This window comes from Motacilla alba, chromosome 14 (assembly GCF_015832195.1).
Source record: "Motacilla alba alba isolate MOTALB_02 chromosome 14, Motacilla_alba_V1.0_pri, whole genome shotgun sequence".
In the NCBI taxonomy this organism is placed as follows: Eukaryota; Metazoa; Chordata; class Aves; order Passeriformes; family Motacillidae; genus Motacilla; species Motacilla alba.
In genome coordinates this window covers 13,583,563-13,600,276 of record NC_052029.1, presented here as the reverse complement: position 1 = coordinate 13,600,276, position 16,714 = coordinate 13,583,563, and the positions used below count along the sequence as shown (strand labels likewise).

The 16,714-nt window shown below is 55.0% G+C and overlaps 1 protein-coding gene across 3 annotated transcripts in view; it reads left to right on the top strand.

The window, feature by feature from the left end:
• The window catches only part of LOC119707030 (ATP-sensitive inward rectifier potassium channel 12), a 34,362-nt gene extending 18,566 nt beyond the window's left edge, over positions 1–15,796 (top strand). The window contains exons 1-2 of one of the 3 annotated variants that reach the window (XM_038151395.1): positions 246–2,724; positions 9,934–15,796. In XM_038151395.1, coding sequence (XP_038007323.1) covers positions 10,092–11,381 — 1,290 coding nt within the window. In that variant the 5' untranslated portion in view covers positions 246–2,724; positions 9,934–10,091 and the 3' untranslated portion in view covers positions 11,382–15,796. Of the gene's footprint in view, positions 1–245; positions 2,725–4,541; positions 4,640–9,933 lie in introns of those variants that run through there. The other 2 variants (XM_038151396.1, XM_038151394.1) reach the window with 2 other exon arrangements.
• The last annotated feature ends 918 nt before the right edge of the window (positions 15,797–16,714 follow it).

Here is a 16,714-nt window from a genome sequence, read left to right as displayed (position 1 = left end):
TACGTAACTTGGGCGTTTGGAAAATTCTTTCTGCTCCCTTATCGGCTTTATAAATATCTCGACCTGGGGCCAGGCCAGCCAGGGGGGAAGGCGATGACAAGGGCTGCTGCCAGTCCCCACGCTCAGGCCTCTCCAGCCAGCGTGCCTCAGTTTCCCCACTTCTATGGACTAATGCATCCCTTCTTCTTCTGCTGCTGTGCTGAGGGGAGGGCTCCTTGCTGCCTATGGGAGTAGAGAATGTTTTTCCCCTCCAACAGAAAAAAGAGGGGGATTTTTTCTCCTCTCTTGAAACAGGCTTGAGGGTGGTTTTGGGTCACAGACCTCCTGAAGTGGCAAGACCAAAGAACCAAGGTCCTGCCTGCAGCACTTACTGCCTTGCCCTGATCTTGTATCACATCCCTCGGGTTTGAATTTGTTGTGTCCTTCTTGCTGGTCTTCGATGTCCTAAAAGTCCCTGGGTGGGGACCATGCAGTGCCTTAGCCACTGTGTTTTCCCGGCAGGATGCTGGGGGTGGGTGCCTGCCACTGTTCCCCCTGCTCCATGCAGCCCTCCTGCCCCCCTGCCATGGCACAGCCGGGCCAGGGGACAGTGGGATGCTGCTGCACGGCTGCTGACCACCGCAGGAGCTCCAGGCTTCGGGCGGGGGGGGGCTGGAGCAGGTCCCCTGCTCACGTGCACTCTCATTTGTGCCACTTGCAGAGTCCTGTGCCCGCGGGGATGTCGGAGGGCGGCCGGGGCCGTGTCGATAGGAGCACGCACAGCCAAGGGCGGCGGGGCCTGCGTTGTGTAACTCTCCGTGAGGCTCTTCACCAGGGGCATGTCACCCTGTCCCAATGCCACCAGACTTGTCATCCTCCCCAGTGCCACCAGACTTGGCCCCTGCCCCAGCCACGGGGTCCTTTTGCTCTGTGCCCTCCCGTTGCCATCACGGCCACCCAGCCATGCCAGGATGCTGTCTGATGTCTATTTTTACCGCCCAAGGGATGCTGGTGGGCAGAACCAGCACCCCAGGGGTTCTGCAGGCTGTTGTGGGTGGCAGCAGCATGACACCACTTTTACTTCCCCAAACCTTCCTGTGACAGCATTTTGGGTTTGCCTGCTAGTGCCCTTCTCCTTGTCAGCCCATGTGTGCACACAGCAGTGCCCGGGCTCGCCAACGCCGGGCTTTGCACTCGCCTTGTTCATTGTAGGGTTGCACAAGGACACACGTGGGGGTTGTTATTTTAGGGCAGGCCAAAAAAAAATAGGGATCCCTTCATTGCTGTTGTGATCCTGCAGTGTGTGCCTGAGCCACCCACCAGGGACCTGCTCTGTGCAAAGGAGCAGAGGGGGAACACGGGCAGATGTGCACCAAACCTTGATGGTTTAAAAATGACCTTTAAAATGCCTTAAATGCCCAGAGCTCTGCCACAGGGTCTGTGTCTGCTGAGCCCCTTAACAACAGAACCCGAGGTTGGGGCACAGAAATTATGAATCATTTTAAGGGTGTCTGTCTGGCTCCTTCATGGCCACCTCAATTCGAACAGGGCTTTCCAAGCAAGGTGGGTGGCCTGGGAGGAACAATGGGAGCCCTGGGTGGTGGCAATGGGTGCCCTGGGATGTGGCAGTGCAGTGTCCCACAGCACATCGCCCCCAGGCTGTGGGCTACCAACATCAGCGGATGCTGACGTCGGGCAGAGATTTGACTTCTTGCTGCCAGGGCCAGGCTGAGAGGGCACCCATGGCTGGTCCCCGTGGGCAGGGAATGAGGGAGGATTAATTGAGTCTCTGATCTCTGACGGCGAGAGGGGACGAGAGCAGTGACCCCCCCAGCGTTACGCAACGTCTGTGCTAAATCTTCGTGCAGCAGATAAAGACGGTCCCCAAAATACCCTGCCCTGCCTTTGCTGCCCTTCAGCTACTTGGGTTTGGGGTCATGCCTGAAGTTTGGGGTTGTCCAGCTCTCCAGTGACAGCAAAGAAGCATTGAAAAGGCAGAAGCATTGGGATAGAAACTTGTTACCCCCTGGGAAGACGATTTCCTCCGAACAGGCTTTGCTTGAGGAATAAGAGCTTTAAAGGGAGCCCTTACAGGATTTTGAAGACACTGAAACTCATGAACTGCTGCGGGCAGAGCCATGAGCTGGAGGAAAACAAATAGCTGCAACAACAGTGCAAGGGCCTTTTTTGTCTTGAAGATGCTGGACAGCATCACGAGTGTGCCAGGGGAGTTGGACATCCCCAGCAGAAAAGGAGGGTGATTTTTCATCCTCTCCTGAGAAGATGGGGTTTGTGTCACGGCCGTCGTTAAACAGCAAGAACAAAGTGGTCTCGCCTTGGAACACCGACTGCCTGACACCACTGTCTGATCCACCAGTTTGGAATGTGTCTCATCCTTCTGGCTGGTCCTTCACTTCCCAAAAATCTCTGAAATCCCCTCCAAGCTGCTTCTATTCCAACACCCCTGGGACCGCTAAGGCATCGTGGGCTCCCCACCATTGTCACACGGCCATTCCCCTCCCTTCCCCTTGGAAATGCCACTGAAGGTGCACATCCCCCTCGCTGGCGGTGGCTCCCCGGGGCCGCGGCCGAGGTGCCATCTCCTGTACATGTAGGGAAGAAGCGAGGCTGTAATCTGAGCTGGGCAGCAATTAGGCAGGACACCGGCAAAGCCCCCGCCGCCCGCCCGCTCCCTCGGCCGCCGGCACCGGGCTCAGCATCTGCGGCTCTCGCTGCCACCGAGGGGTAAGTAGAGCCAGGAGGGCGGCTCTCCCCGAGCTTGGCACGTCCTTCCTCCCCGTTTCCCTCCTCCTGGGGTTAGCAGTCACGTTTAGGGCTCTGCTGACGCCTGAAGCCACGGCAGTGCCAAAGAGCACTGGAAACACAGCCCTTCAGAAATGACAACTTTACCCTGGCACCGCCCTGGAGCCAGGAAAGCTGCCTGGGACAGTGGGACACGGGCTGTGCTTCTCACCGGGAGCTGAGCAGCTGTGAATGTTTTGGTGGAGCGGGAACGATAGCTGGTTTAAAGTCCCGAAAAGGGTGGAGGGTGCTGATGAGCAGCTGATGGCTCAGCCTTGCTGACATCCCAACTCTCCTGGCTGGAAGGGATGTGTGTATATCCTGAGCTGGTTCTCATGGTCATCCCGCTCCTTTCCGTGCAGATTCCCAGCTGGAATGTCACCGAGGGGATATGCCACTGCTCTCCCCAAAGCCCCTGGCTCCGGCTGGCAGCTCCATGGCTCCCAACCTGCCTTTGTGCCTTCAGGATAAACATTTCCTGGGCGGGGGCTCTGCCCACAGTCGCGATTTCCCTGGAGCGGGAGGCACGGCTCCTGGAGTGGGGGGGGGGGGGGGTTGTTAGGTGAGAACAAGTGAAACCTGCCTTGGGAGTGATGGGATTTGGGAAAGAGACCTCCACTGGAACCGGGCCAGCAGGAGGCACAGAGTTAGCCTTGATGGATGAGGATGGATGGATCCAGATCCGACCCTGAGGTGTGAGAGGGCTCTCAAAATAATCTGCGCCTGTGATATCCCAGGGATGCTTCCGATCACTGGTGTTACCTTCAGGATGGGAAGCCCTCAGCACTGCGGCCCTCAGCTCGTTTCCATCTGGTTGGTGACAAAGTCCACTTGGAGACATTTGCCCTTTCTGCCTCGCTTTTCCCTTTCTTCCCACGGTGGTTTTTAGCAGCTGGATGCTCCCCCCTTGGTCAGGGCCAGGGCTGGGGCAGGGGTGTTGCCTGTCCCCTGAGCCTCTTGGCATGTGCTGGATGGGAACCTGCCATTCCCGACGGAGATCCGTGTCCCTGCAGAGGCCCCAGCTATGGCAGGCAGGAGCATGGCTGACCGATTCCAGCCCTGCCATCATCTGCCTCAGCGCCATTCCTGGGAGATTCGGGGCTGGGGCTGGAGCCCAGCACATACCTGGATTTGGGAGCGTGCAGGAGGGATCAGGGCCATGCGATGGAGACATCCCAAGGTCACCGACCATCCAAGAACATCTTCTGGCCCACACGATCCAGGGATGGGTTTTTTGGGGAGGGAGGCCACCACCACAGCCTGGGCAGGGAACAGGACTTGCCTGGGGGCTTGTACAACCCTCTGGCACCTTGGGCACGGCTGGGCCGGGTGGTATTTCAGTTCTAAGCCCTGGACATCCCCCAGCCATGAGTCCCACCCAGGGGGGCTCCTCCTCACCCTCCAAAGACCCCACTGACCCAGCACCAGCCATCTCCATCACCAGAGTCCCAACCCCACCAGCTCCCAAGGCTCCTGGGACACTGTCACCATGGCAGGACACGGGGACAGGGGACAGGGCATTGCTGCTGCAGAACTTTAATTTGCAGGATCCCAGGGCTGCTGGGAGCAGAACTCTGATGTCCCGTGGGTCAAATCCTGCTGGGTGCAGGGTCTGGAGCATCAGCAGGCTGGGAAACCTCCCCTCCCCCTCAGTAAATCCCTTCCCCGGCGCAGGACAGTAGGTTAAGGGACTCGACCAGAGGTTGGATTTAAGGAGATTACAATTTCTCCCCCAGGATAATCTAGAAATTCAATTAAAACTCTCTGTCTCCTGCCCGGGCTGCAGCAGGGCCCCGGGGCACCCTGTGCCCTGCAGCCATGGCCGGGGAGCGCTGGGGTCCCCCCGGGCACACACCAGGTAAGGGCTGACCCCTCCCCGGGATCTGGCTGAGCCTCCCTGCCTGGGGAGCAGCTGGGGCTCTGCCCTTCCCAGGCCGATTTCCTGGGATATTTACACCCACCCTCTGAGCCAGGGCAGCTGGGGGGGCTGTGGGGGTCTGCAGGGAGCTGTGGGGAGGGGTAAGGGGGTACCCCAGAGGTTTGGGTGGGTGTCATGTGGACAGGGCAGTCTGGCTGGGTTTTGGGGCATCCTTTGGCAGCCCCTGCCAAGGCCTGCGACCCCCTTGCCCTCATCCTTCCCCCCAGCCGTGTCCCACTGTCCGGGTGTATGGATGTGAGAGAGTTTTTTCTCCTGAGTTTTCCAGGAGAACGAGATGGGATTTCAAGACCTGGGGGGTGGCAGGGCTGGCTGGGGGTTGGGGTGACTGTGGGTGTTGTGGCATTCCCAGATCCCTCTGGCACTGTCCTGCAGCTGGGCAGGGGGACAGCAGCTGGAGCAGTGGGAGGCAGCAGGGGTGGATGTAGAGCCCTGTCACCGCAGGGTGTGGGTGCTGGAGCAGGGATGGGTGCTGAGCTGGAGCAGACACGGGGGCAGCTGGACTGGGGTGCTCAGTCCCCACATCACACCACGGAGGCTGGGGCCAAAGGAATGCTCGGTGCAGCCTCTGGAAGGCTGTTTCCCAGGATCTCTCTGATCCACGGCACATTTAGCAGGAGTTTTAGGGTGCTTAAGCACAAGCCCATCACCCCACAGAGGTCACCTGGCCCCAGTGGTGACGAAGGCTGCACGTGGCCCTTTTTTCTGCTCCCGTACCCGTGGCATCCACACGTGGCTCGGGGGGACAGGAATGAGCCAGCATCTCTCCAAGCACCCAAATCCTGCCACCAAGGGCCTTCCTTGTCCCACGTGCCTCAGTTTCCCTTCTGTATGTGCCACCAAGGCTTGCAGACAGCGATTTCTCGACTGCTTGTTGGAAATAAGGGAGTGTGTGGGGTCCTGGGGAGGGTGTGCCCATGGCTGTTTTCCTCCTGTGTCCTTGCCAAGATGGAGCAGTTTTTTCTCATTAGTGATGCACTGTGGTGGGAACCTCTTTCCTGTCCTCCCTGGCAGTGGAGGGGAAACAGGGGGCCATTTATTCTCATTTATTCTTTATATGTCCTGACCTGGCCTGCCTTGTGCTGACCCTTAATTTTTTGGCATTGCTCAGAGACAGGGCATTGTAGGAGGGAGTTATTCGGGCGTTGCTGCTGCCCCGGTATGGCTGGGGGAGCCTCCAGCCCCTGAGCTGCCTCCCCTCACTTTGTGGCTGCCCGGTGAGGGGTGGCTTTGTCGGGACAGGGTGAACAGGGGATATTTGGCACACAGAGCTCCCTCCTCGCCGCTGACATTGCTGTCCTGCTGCTGGGGCATGAAGGGCATCGCCGCGGGAGATAGCGGCGTTATCTCCCGGCGCAGGGCAGCGTTATCTCCGGCTCGGGGCAGGCAGCAGCAGCGAGTGTGACCCGCTCACGCCATCCCCTCCCGGCCGCTCACCTCTCCTGCCCCTCGAACGGGGGATCTGCAAACTCATCATCCCCAAACCCAGCTCCTCCGAGCCCCCAGCCCGGCTGTGTGCTCACTCCCATGGGAAAATCCTCGCTGGGAGGGTGCGAGAGGCGGGTGGCAGCCGAAACGCGTCCTCTCCGAAGGTGTGATGCTGAATCGCATTGGCACATTCAGCCGGCTCTAACTAATGACTTCCCCGGCACACAGCGCATTCTCCCAGCGTGCTGGCTGTTCCGAATATTGTTGTAACATTTAACATCCCCTTTTAAAGAGAAAAGCAAAATAAATAACATTAACGGTGCAGTTGGCAGATTGCTGGGGACGCTCGGGTTCTCGGCGGGGATGCGCTCCGCGGCGGGAGCTGGCTCGCTGCATTTCGTGGCAGCAGTTGTTGCCTCTCTTGTCAGCTCATTAGCTGGGGCAGTCCTGCCTTCCGAGCCGCGGGGAGCCGGGGCCGCTGGTTCCCGAAACTCGGATTATGAGCCTGTTTTGTTTCCTGCACGTTAACGCTGTTGGCTCCGCGCGGGACGCGTGGCAGCGACAGCAGGGGATGTCCCGCTCCTGCCTGGGATGGGGATTAACGGGCAGGGATTGTCAGGGAAGTTTTGATTTTGTTCCTGTGAGGGAAAATTGCCACAGGCAGGTTAGTGGAACTCCTGGGAAGCCGGCAGGAAGGGGGATGTAGCTCCAGGAAGAGCCCCCTGGGGCAGTTCTGGCTGTGGGGGGTGCCAGGGTGGTGCTGGAGGATGCGCTCCGGAGCCACGGAGGTACAGAGTGACCGCGGGGATGTTGTCCCCAGCTGGTCCCCTGTCACAGCCCGTCCAGCCACGATTTCCGTGTGTTTGCATGAGTCCTCTCCCAGCCTGAGCCTCCCGCAGCGGCAGCGTGGGGCTCCAGCCTTCAAATTTAAACCAAACCAGAAATTCAGCTTTCAGCGAACTCGAGAAAGTGTATTTCCAAACAAAACTGTGCTAAATAAAGGACGAGCCGCAGGCGGCCGCCTGCTCCGGCACATCCACTTTGCTGCCTTTATTTAGCTGCCGTCTCCCCAGGCTGCCGCTGCCGCCCTGGGACGGGGGGGTCTGTCCCCCCAGGAGCTCCGGGAAGGGCTCGGCCCGGGAATGTGGGGTCCCAGATGGAAAAGGGGCTGTGTCACAAGAACGTCCCTGTACCCAAACCAGAGTCGGCTCCTGGGGTCTGTCCTGGCATCACCCCGCAGCAGAGCGGTCCCTGAAACTGTGTGTGACATGGAGAAGAAAAAAGGGAAAGGAAGGAAAGGAAGGAAAGGAAGGAAAGGAAGGAAAGGAAGGAAAGGAAGGAAAGGAAGGAAAGGAAGGAAAGGAAGGAAAGGAAGGAAAGGAAGGAAAGGAAGGAAAGGAAGGAAAGGAAGGAAAGGAAGGAAAGGAAGGAAAGGAAGGAAAGGAAGGAAAGGAAGGAAAGGAAGGAAGGAAGGAAGGAAGGAAGGAAGGAAGGAAGGAAGGAAGGAAGGAAGGAAGGAAGGAAGGAAGGAAGGAAGGAAGGAAGGAAGGAAAGAAGGAAAGAAGGAAAGAAGGAAAGAAGGAAAGAAGGAAAGAAGGAAAGAAGGAAAGAAGGAAAGAAGGAAGGATGGGAAAAAGGATGCAGGGAGGGGAGGAGCAGTGATGGGGACGGGGAGCTGAGGGTCCCTGGAAACTCCACTGCAGGTGAGGGCAGCTCTGCTGCCTCCGCAGTCACCCGGGCACAGCTCCCTTTCCAGCACAGTTAATCCAGACCCCAGCTAATCCTCTCACAGGTCACTGGGGCTCATTGCATTTTATTCACTTCTCAAATGCATCTAGAATTAATTAAAAAACTCAACTCCAAATTCCTCTTGTGGCAAAAGCATTCAGTGTATTGCCCTGGGGCGAGCCAGAGGGGTGATAGAGGAGCAGCCTTTTCTGGCCAAAATGCTCAGATCTCATTTAGAAAAAAAGAGGAGAAACATTAATGGATGCAGCTAGGATGGACAGGAGGAAGACTTGGGGTGGGAGACCAGGTTGGTGCTGGGCAGCTGGCCTGACAGATCAGCTCTTCAAGGCCACTTTGGTGCTGTTTCAATTCCAGGGACTATAAGATTGTAAATATTTACTATTAGTATTAACTGTTTGTTCCTATTTTACTCTCCCCTGTGGCTTCAAGGAAGGAGAGGCTCTCGTTCCATGTGTGAGCAATCCCTTGGTCTGCTGAGATGCCAACAAACCACTGTGGTTCTCGAAAAATCAACTTTGGGAGTAGAAATGGTTGTGTTTGGATTGCAGCCGGGGGAAATGTGTTGTTTGGTATGAGGTGGTGGCACACATGGGTCTGTGTCCAGCAGCTGGGAGGTTTGGGCAGGCTTTAATGCTCCTGCTTGTGGTGCAGCGCTTCTGGAGTGTTTCTTGATTCTCAGGCTGGATTTGGGGAGCATTTCAGTAAAAGGCAGTGCAGGGTATCATTGCGAGCTGGGATGATGCAGCCCCAGGCAGGTTGTGCCTGGCAATGCTCCCTGGCTCTGGCTGGCCCTGGACACTGTGTAATGGAAAGGGTGTGTTTGTCCCAGCGTGTCCCCGGGCACTGGAGCTGATTGCAGGAATCGAGCACATCGACCGGGCCGGCGGATCCGGCACAGCGTGTCCAGCCCGGCGGCTTCGCTGCGCTCCAGGCACGAGCTGGGCTCTCAGGGGGGCTCTGCACCCGCTGCCCCACCACCCTGCTGCCCTGTGCAGGTCTCACCACCAGCACGGCGGTTCCATCCTCAGTGGGACGTCCCATGGTGCTAAATAATAGGGTGACCTGTGCCAGGGGGTGGTGTGGGGAGAGTTCCTGTGGTGCCATCTCTTTGAGGTGCTTGGGGTGTGCCACACGGCTTCTCTGCAATACTGTTCATTCCCTGATGCAGCCCCACGAGGGGCTGGGGGGGGGTCCAGCAGCCTGGCAGAGTGTCACTGTGCTCCCCCACCATGTGCTCACCTCCACCAGGGAGCCCACCAGGCTTGAGCCACCTCTCCCATGTCCATGTCACCTCTCTCCCAAGCAAAGCTGAGTGTAGGTCCTTGACCCTGCAGCTGAGCCTTCCAGAAGGGCCCAAAACAGCTCCCCGTTCCCCAGTGGCAGTTGTTCCTTCATGAGACTTGGCCAGCTAAACCCATCTGTGACCGGATGGCTCCATGTCCCAATGGATACGTTGGGAATGTTGCTCCTCAGGACATCTGCCCTGAGCAAGTACCTTCCTGGGGCCTTCTCCAGCCAGATGCACATTGGCTGTGTCCTCTCCCATCCCCAGGCAGGGGGACAGAGGTTAAATCCACATCTCCCTGTGCTTTCCCTCGAGCCCAGAAGAGCTGGTGCTCTGAGGTCGGCGCTGGGCTGGGCGCCGATCCATCTGGCACGGGCAATGTGAACTGATGGAGCCACTTCCAGGAGTACCTTTATTGGTATTTGTGTCCCACGGAGAACAGCCCGGCCTCTCTGCTTTCCTCTCTGGTGGCAGAGCTCGTGGGAAAAGTGAAGTGGAGGAACTCCAGGTTTTTCATCTGCTGGGGATGTTGAGTGTCCCATAAATGCAGTAAGATTAATTTCACTCACTTCATATCATGAAAGAATAAACGCTAACACCTTCTCCTCTCCTCGGTGTGTTTTTTGAGAGCAGCCCAGCCAAGGAAGGGAGAATTAGAGCAGTGTAGGATGTTGTCACTCATCAGAACCATTGGCCAAGCAGCACCTCGGGTCCCACGAGTGGTAACGGCCCTGTCTTTGTTTTCTCATTGCAGAGCCTCTCACAGGATCCACGTGGTGACGTGGCAGCCAAGACGTGGAAGTTTGGGACTTCTCTTCCACTGCAGCAGAATTTGGGGGGTGGGCAGGGGTGGGTCAGGGGGACACTGGGAGTCGCAAGACCCTTCACCTTCACTGTGGGCTTGGCTCAGGGATGACAACGGGCAGAGTCAACCCTTACAGCATCGTGTCCTCCGAGGAAGACGGGCTGAGGTTGACCACCATGCCAGGTATCAACGGCTTTGGCAATGGGAAAATCCACACCAGGAGGAAATGCAGGAACAGGTTTGTAAAGAAGAATGGTCAGTGCAACGTGGAGTTCACCAACATGGATGACAAGCCACAGAGGTACATTGCAGACATGTTCACCACGTGCGTTGACATCCGCTGGAGGTATATGCTCTTGCTCTTTTCCCTGGCATTTCTGGTGTCCTGGTTGTTGTTTGGGCTGATTTTCTGGCTAATTGCACTCATTCATGGAGACCTAGAAAACCCGGGTGGAGACGATACTTTCAAGCCTTGCGTTCTGCAGGTCAATGGCTTTGTGGCTGCTTTTCTGTTCTCCATCGAGACCCAAACGACGATTGGGTACGGCTTCCGCTGCGTGACCGAGGAGTGTCCGCTCGCCGTCTTCATGGTGGTGGTTCAGTCCATCGTGGGCTGCATAATCGACTCTTTCATGATTGGTGCAATAATGGCAAAAATGGCCAGGCCCAAAAAACGGGCCCAGACATTACTTTTCAGCCATAATGCAGTAGTGGCAATGAGAGATGGAAAACTCTGCCTGATGTGGAGAGTTGGGAACCTACGGAAAAGCCACATAGTAGAAGCCCACGTACGAGCTCAGCTAATTAAGCCCAGGATCACAGAGGAAGGGGAGTACATCCCGCTCGACCAAATAGACATTGACGTGGGGTTTGATAAAGGCTTGGACCGTATTTTCTTGGTGTCTCCCATCACCATTCTCCACGAGATCAACGAAGACAGCCCCTTGTTTGGGATCAGCCGCCAGGACTTGGAGACAGATGACTTTGAGATCGTCGTCATCCTGGAGGGCATGGTAGAGGCCACGGCCATGACGACGCAAGCTCGGAGCTCCTACCTGGCCAGTGAGATACTGTGGGGCCACCGCTTCGAGCCCGTCTTGTTTGAGGAGAAAAACCAGTACAAAGTAGACTATTCCCACTTCCACAAAACCTACGAGGTCCCGTCCACGCCCCGTTGCAGCGCCAAGGACTTGGTGGAGAACAAATTCCTGCTGCCCAGCACCAACTCCTTCTGCTACGAGAACGAGCTGGCCTTCATGAGCCGCGACGAGGAAGAGGAAGACGATGACAGTCGGGGTCTGGAGGACCTCAGCCCGGACAACAGGCACGAGTTCGACAGGCTTCAAGCCACAATAGCGTTGGATCAGCGGTCGTACAGGAGGGAGTCAGAAATATGACTCTTGGTCCTTCCGTTGACTTTTCCAAGGGTATTTTTTTTCCTCCTCTAATCTCTTCCCCTACAACCCGCTCAAATTATGCAGAACAATGCAAGTGCCATAGGAATGCTTGAGAAATTAGTATCGTTCATAGTTTTCAGTTTCATCGCAATAACCACTGAGCGGTCTGCAGAGGGGACGGTGGCAGGCCACGGCGCGTCCCCCGCGCCCAGCGCCCGCGGCGGGGCCCACGGCTCTGGGGGATGGATGGATGGATGGATGGACAGGTGGATGGATGGACAGAAGGAAGGATGAGGAGAGGAGGGTCCGTGGGGCGTGGGCAGGTGCTCGCCCCGCGCGGCCCCGTGGGGCTTTGCTCTCCCCGCGGGGAAAAAGCCAGTGTTGTCCTGGAGCCGAGCACTGCGAGATCCAAAAAAGAGGAAATATCAGGAAACAAATCTTACTCTCTCTCTTTCTCTCTTTCTTTTCTTTTCTTTTCCTTTTGTTTTTTAACTGAGCAGCAACAACAAAACAATTGCTCCTTCGGCAGGCGGTCTGGTTCAGTTGCACAAGAACAACACTTGAAATAACATGCAACATTAATGTACTTGTTTTTAATTTGGGGGAAAAACAGGGGAGGGAGGTGAGAGGGTTTTTAATATTTTCACCACACCGTTTGGGAGACTGTTTACCAAAATAATAATAATTATTATTATTATAATAATTATAACAATAATAATAATATTAAATCTGAAAGAAGTCATTCAGTATTTTTTTAGAAATGAACAAGGGAATGAAGAAGCCACCGGGGTCCTTTGAGGGAGTGACTTGTTGGGTAAATGCAAGAGCCAAAAATTAAGATTGCATCCAATTTTGGGGTGTGTTTTTACCACTGGCTTGGCTTCATATGCAGAAAACAGATGTAAGTGACTGTAGGTGCGTGGCAGTGAAAGAAAGTAGTGGAATTATTGACAGAGGAGGTAATAAGGATAAGCAGGGCTGTGAGAGAAAAAAGCATTGTAAACACGGTAATTAGCCAATTTCTGGAAATGTTGGATTTTGGGGTGGAAATGGGGTCTGGAACATCAGCTGCCGAAGTGTTGGGTCTCCCCCAACATCTCTGATGAGGAATTCATAAGGTTCACCATAACTGGGATGGAACAGTGAAAAGCACAAAAATGAGAGTGGAGAGCACTCAAACCTGGGTATTTCCCCACTTTTCTGACCAATTCGGTATTTTTCTTCCTTGAAGAATATTTTCAAACATGGAAATCAATGGGAAAGTCATCTTGTTGAGCTGCACTTCTAGTCCTGGAGCTGTGTCCATGCCAGGCTGGGCTTTATGAATTCCCAACCCACCAGAGAGTCCTGCTTCAGAGGCAGATGTTCTCCCCAAAACAACAGATGCCAGTTGAGAAAATCATCCCATCTTGTGCTTCAGCCCATCCCTGCGTCCCAGCCTCAAGGTGGATTGTGCCTTAGAGATGCAAACTCATCCCGTGTCCCAGCCCTTCTCCACAGCCTCCATCCTGCATCCCCCCCTCTTGCTCTGCAGCACCCACATCCCATCATCCACCACCTTTCAGGCTGGCCTCGGTGACAACCTGCTTTAGCTTTGGCTCCAGCACAAGGCAGAGCACCCCATGCGTGGGAAGGGTGCTTCCCTCTGCTCCTGCCCTGCTCCCCACAGAGGGAAGGAGTCAGGTTTGTGGGTCCCTCCATCTGGCAGTGCTGCTCGTTGGTGCTCTGGGAGCCAAATTCTGGCTCCCTGCTCCTTGTGGCCGTGGGAAGGGCTTTGTACCCATGGGCATCCCTCATCTGACCCTGGGCATGGAGCCCTTGGACACAGGGCTCAACAGGGGGTCCTCCACAGCATTTGGGCTGTGATGGGCTCCCGGTGCTTTTCCCCCCACAGCCCACACCAGGGAAGCCGTGTCTTGGGGTCAGGACTTGCTGTGGCGTGTCCAGGCATGGGAGGCAGAGGCAGGATTTGTCCTGTGTCCTCATCCCCATCTTCTTTTTGCCAAGGGCTCTGGGGAACAGCTGCCCCGAGTGTCCCACTGCCCTGTGCCACCAAGCACGGTGTTGGGGACCGGGACATCATCCCTGCAGAGCTTCTTCCCACCAGAGTCTGTCACCATCACCCCACGCTGCCCACCAAGGCGCTGCCCTGTTTTTGGCTTCCTCTAAAAACCACTGGGAGAAAAGCTTCTCCAGGGGCAGCACTGGGAGGCAGCTTTTACAGCACTGAGTGCCCCAAATGCATTGTCCCCAAAAGTGGGGACACGTAGGGACATGCCACTGAGCTCCAGCCATGACAATTATGTTTCTAAGGCAGTGAAGGTGGATGCCATCCCATCACCAATTCCTTTGCTCCTGGGGGGATGCTTTTACCCCCTGCTTTTTGCACCACAGCATCTGGGGGGTGGGAAGGATGGAGGGGGGGGGCAGAGAGATTTTGTGTGAGCACTACTTATTTATTTTTTTAAAACAAATGCTTTTAAGTGGTTTTAGGTTCTTTTGAATAAATAATAATTATTAAAAAAATAAAAGGTGCACATCTTGCTGCTGTAGAGTTCTCAGAGGGTTAACTTCTTTATAAATAAATATATATATATATATATATCACAGTAAATATTTGTATAAAAATGAAAGAGAAATAGAGATGTCTTTAAGTAAATTATTGCTTTTAAAGAAACTTCTATGATTGTACAGTGTTACCTGGGAGAATAGAATAATATATACAGATGCATTTTTAAACTGCTGTGTAGGAGGATGTGAACTGGGACAGGGAGCACCTGTGGCTGGCACAGTGAGGGGATTTTGGACCTTCCCTGGCCCCTGTTCACACACCCCCTGCCCCAAGCCCTGCTAGTGAGGGTCTAGCTCTGGTGAGATGTCCTCTATCTACTGTATAGTCCTTGTCCTGACCATGGACCACGCCGGTACATAGTGTATAAATATTATTTTTGCCTACCTGTGAGAGCCCAGAGCTAGTGGTCTTTTTTCCTACCACCAGGGAGAATTGGGAAGGCTGCCCATCCATAGCTTAAATCCCATCAATCGTCAAAGAAAGGGGGAAAAAAGAAAACAAAAAAAAAAAAAGGTGGGAAAAGCCCAAGTTCAGCACTTGGGTTTCCTGAGGGGGCTGGGAAGGCACAGGGATGCTTTGGGGGTGTGGGTTTTTGTGGAGTGGAATCCTTGTGGGAAGGGGCTTGGAGAGGAGCAAGGTGAAAAAAACAGCCGCCAGCCATTTCCTCCAGCCAGCTCCATCCCTGGAGTTCACCCCGGCGTTACACTCGATCCCTGAGGGATGGCAGGAGACAGGAGAGAGCCGCTGATCCCCTTGGCAGCATCCCGCGGGGATCGCCCTGGGCCGGGGCTCGGGCAGCTCCCCAGGCCGGGGGTCGGGGCTGCCCCTGCTGCTGCTCCAGGGTGGCCTCACCCCAAACACTCCCCAGAGAGGGCAGAAAGCAGCGGCATCCCCACACCCTGAATCCACCTCTGGGAAGAGCATCCTGTGCCCTGAGGGGTCCTCCCTTGGCCGGGGGGGCCGTCGGGACGAGCCTTAGCTTCTCATCACCGAATTTAGTGCACTTTGTCTTTTAGGGCTGGGACAATCACTTAGCGCTCAACCTTTCACGATTCGGTGCCTGCTTGACCTTCAAACCTTTTGTAGGAGATGATTTCAGAGCCACCTTTTCTATCTTTAATAAGGCAGAACAAATACGTTTATTTTTAAACCCTCCTGCTCTTCCCTTTCCTCTCGTGCTGACAACCAAAAGAGTCCCCTGTGTGTGTGTGTGTGTGTCCCCCTCCCATTCCTTGCACACAGAAACGAGCGTGTGGCAGCTGCGGCTGTGTCCAGCACTCCAGCCACATCCTGCTCTCCCACCCCTCCGATTCAGGAATGCTGCCACGGGGGGGTTGGCACAGGGCAGGATCCAGATGCATCAGGAGCAGGGACAGGATGTGGGACAGCGCCCAACCCGATGCCACCCATCCCCTCGGCCGCCAGCTGTGCACATCTGTCCTGCTGCCCACTCCCAGGGCACCTTGTCCCCTCCATCTCCCCCCCCAAACACGCCCCAGTGCTCCCCCAGGCTTGGCCCCGCGTGGGTTTGGGGACAGAGACCTGGCACCAGTTCACGGGGCGGGCTGGCAACTGGGAGCACTGGTTTCCCAGGGGTGAAACGCTGAGTGTGCTCGCTGGGGCAATGGTGGTAGAGAAGCTGAGGGATGCAATGAAGTATCTGTACCTTTTCCACCTCCGGTGTTTCTCTGTCTCATTGCACATATATTTGAGATATATGTGACAATGTATATATATATTTGTAAAATGTATTTCAGATGACAAAACTGGCCAATTTTATGTTATTTTAAATATATTATATATATTATATATAAGAGTCTCCAAAAGATATAAATAGACTAGAGAAAATAATATAAATATGTAATAAATGTATTTTGATCTATTTAAAATATCTCGCGTCATGCTGTATATTTTAAAGATCATAGTGAAGTGTCTGCCTGTAGCCAACTTCCAACGTGTTTCCAAGTCTGTCAGTTGTCACACACACAGGATATGTGGAGCAAACTTTGAGCGAGACTGGGGCCAGCACGACAAAGAGAGATTATTTTTAAGAGCCTTTTAGCAAATATCCATCCTGCTGCCTTTAGGCAGGAGCAGAAAACGCATATCTGAATTTTTCTTGGCAGGATCATTTTCCTCCCTGCTGCAGGAATGCTCAGAATCAGGGGGGGGGCCCCCCAAACACAGCCCCTCCCTGGGTACCACTCGCTGCAGTGGCTGCCCACAGGAACAGAGCGCAGCCATGCAGGGAGCCCGGAGATGGGAAAATGTGTCTGGAGCCCAGGCAGAACGAGCCCAGTCATCCAAAACCGACCCAACAAATCTTCCCAGAGCGACCTTGGTCCCCGTGGGCCCTGGAGGATCTGTTTCCTACGGGCACTGCCTCCTGTGGGGACCTCAGGGGACATCACGCCACGTCCAAGTGACAGTTTGAATGTCTTTAATGGTCACGGCTGGAGGAAAGCAGAGACTGTGTGAGATGCTATTTACAGAGAGGTTAATGGCCTGGTGGATGCAGAGCCCCTGGATTTGCCATCCTGGATTTTCCTCCTGGCTTTCACAGCTGGCTGCCACAGGGAACGGGGCTCGTGTGCTGAGATAACCTGGGGAAATTATCCATCATCATTCCTCGGGCTGGGCACGGGCTGAATCCAGTTCAGGTGACCGCCGGCTCATCATCAGTAATGGTCTGTTGGGTCCCATCAGCTCCATCCCTTTCGCCATAAGGAAGTTTTTTACTCATTAAAAAAAAAAAATCCCC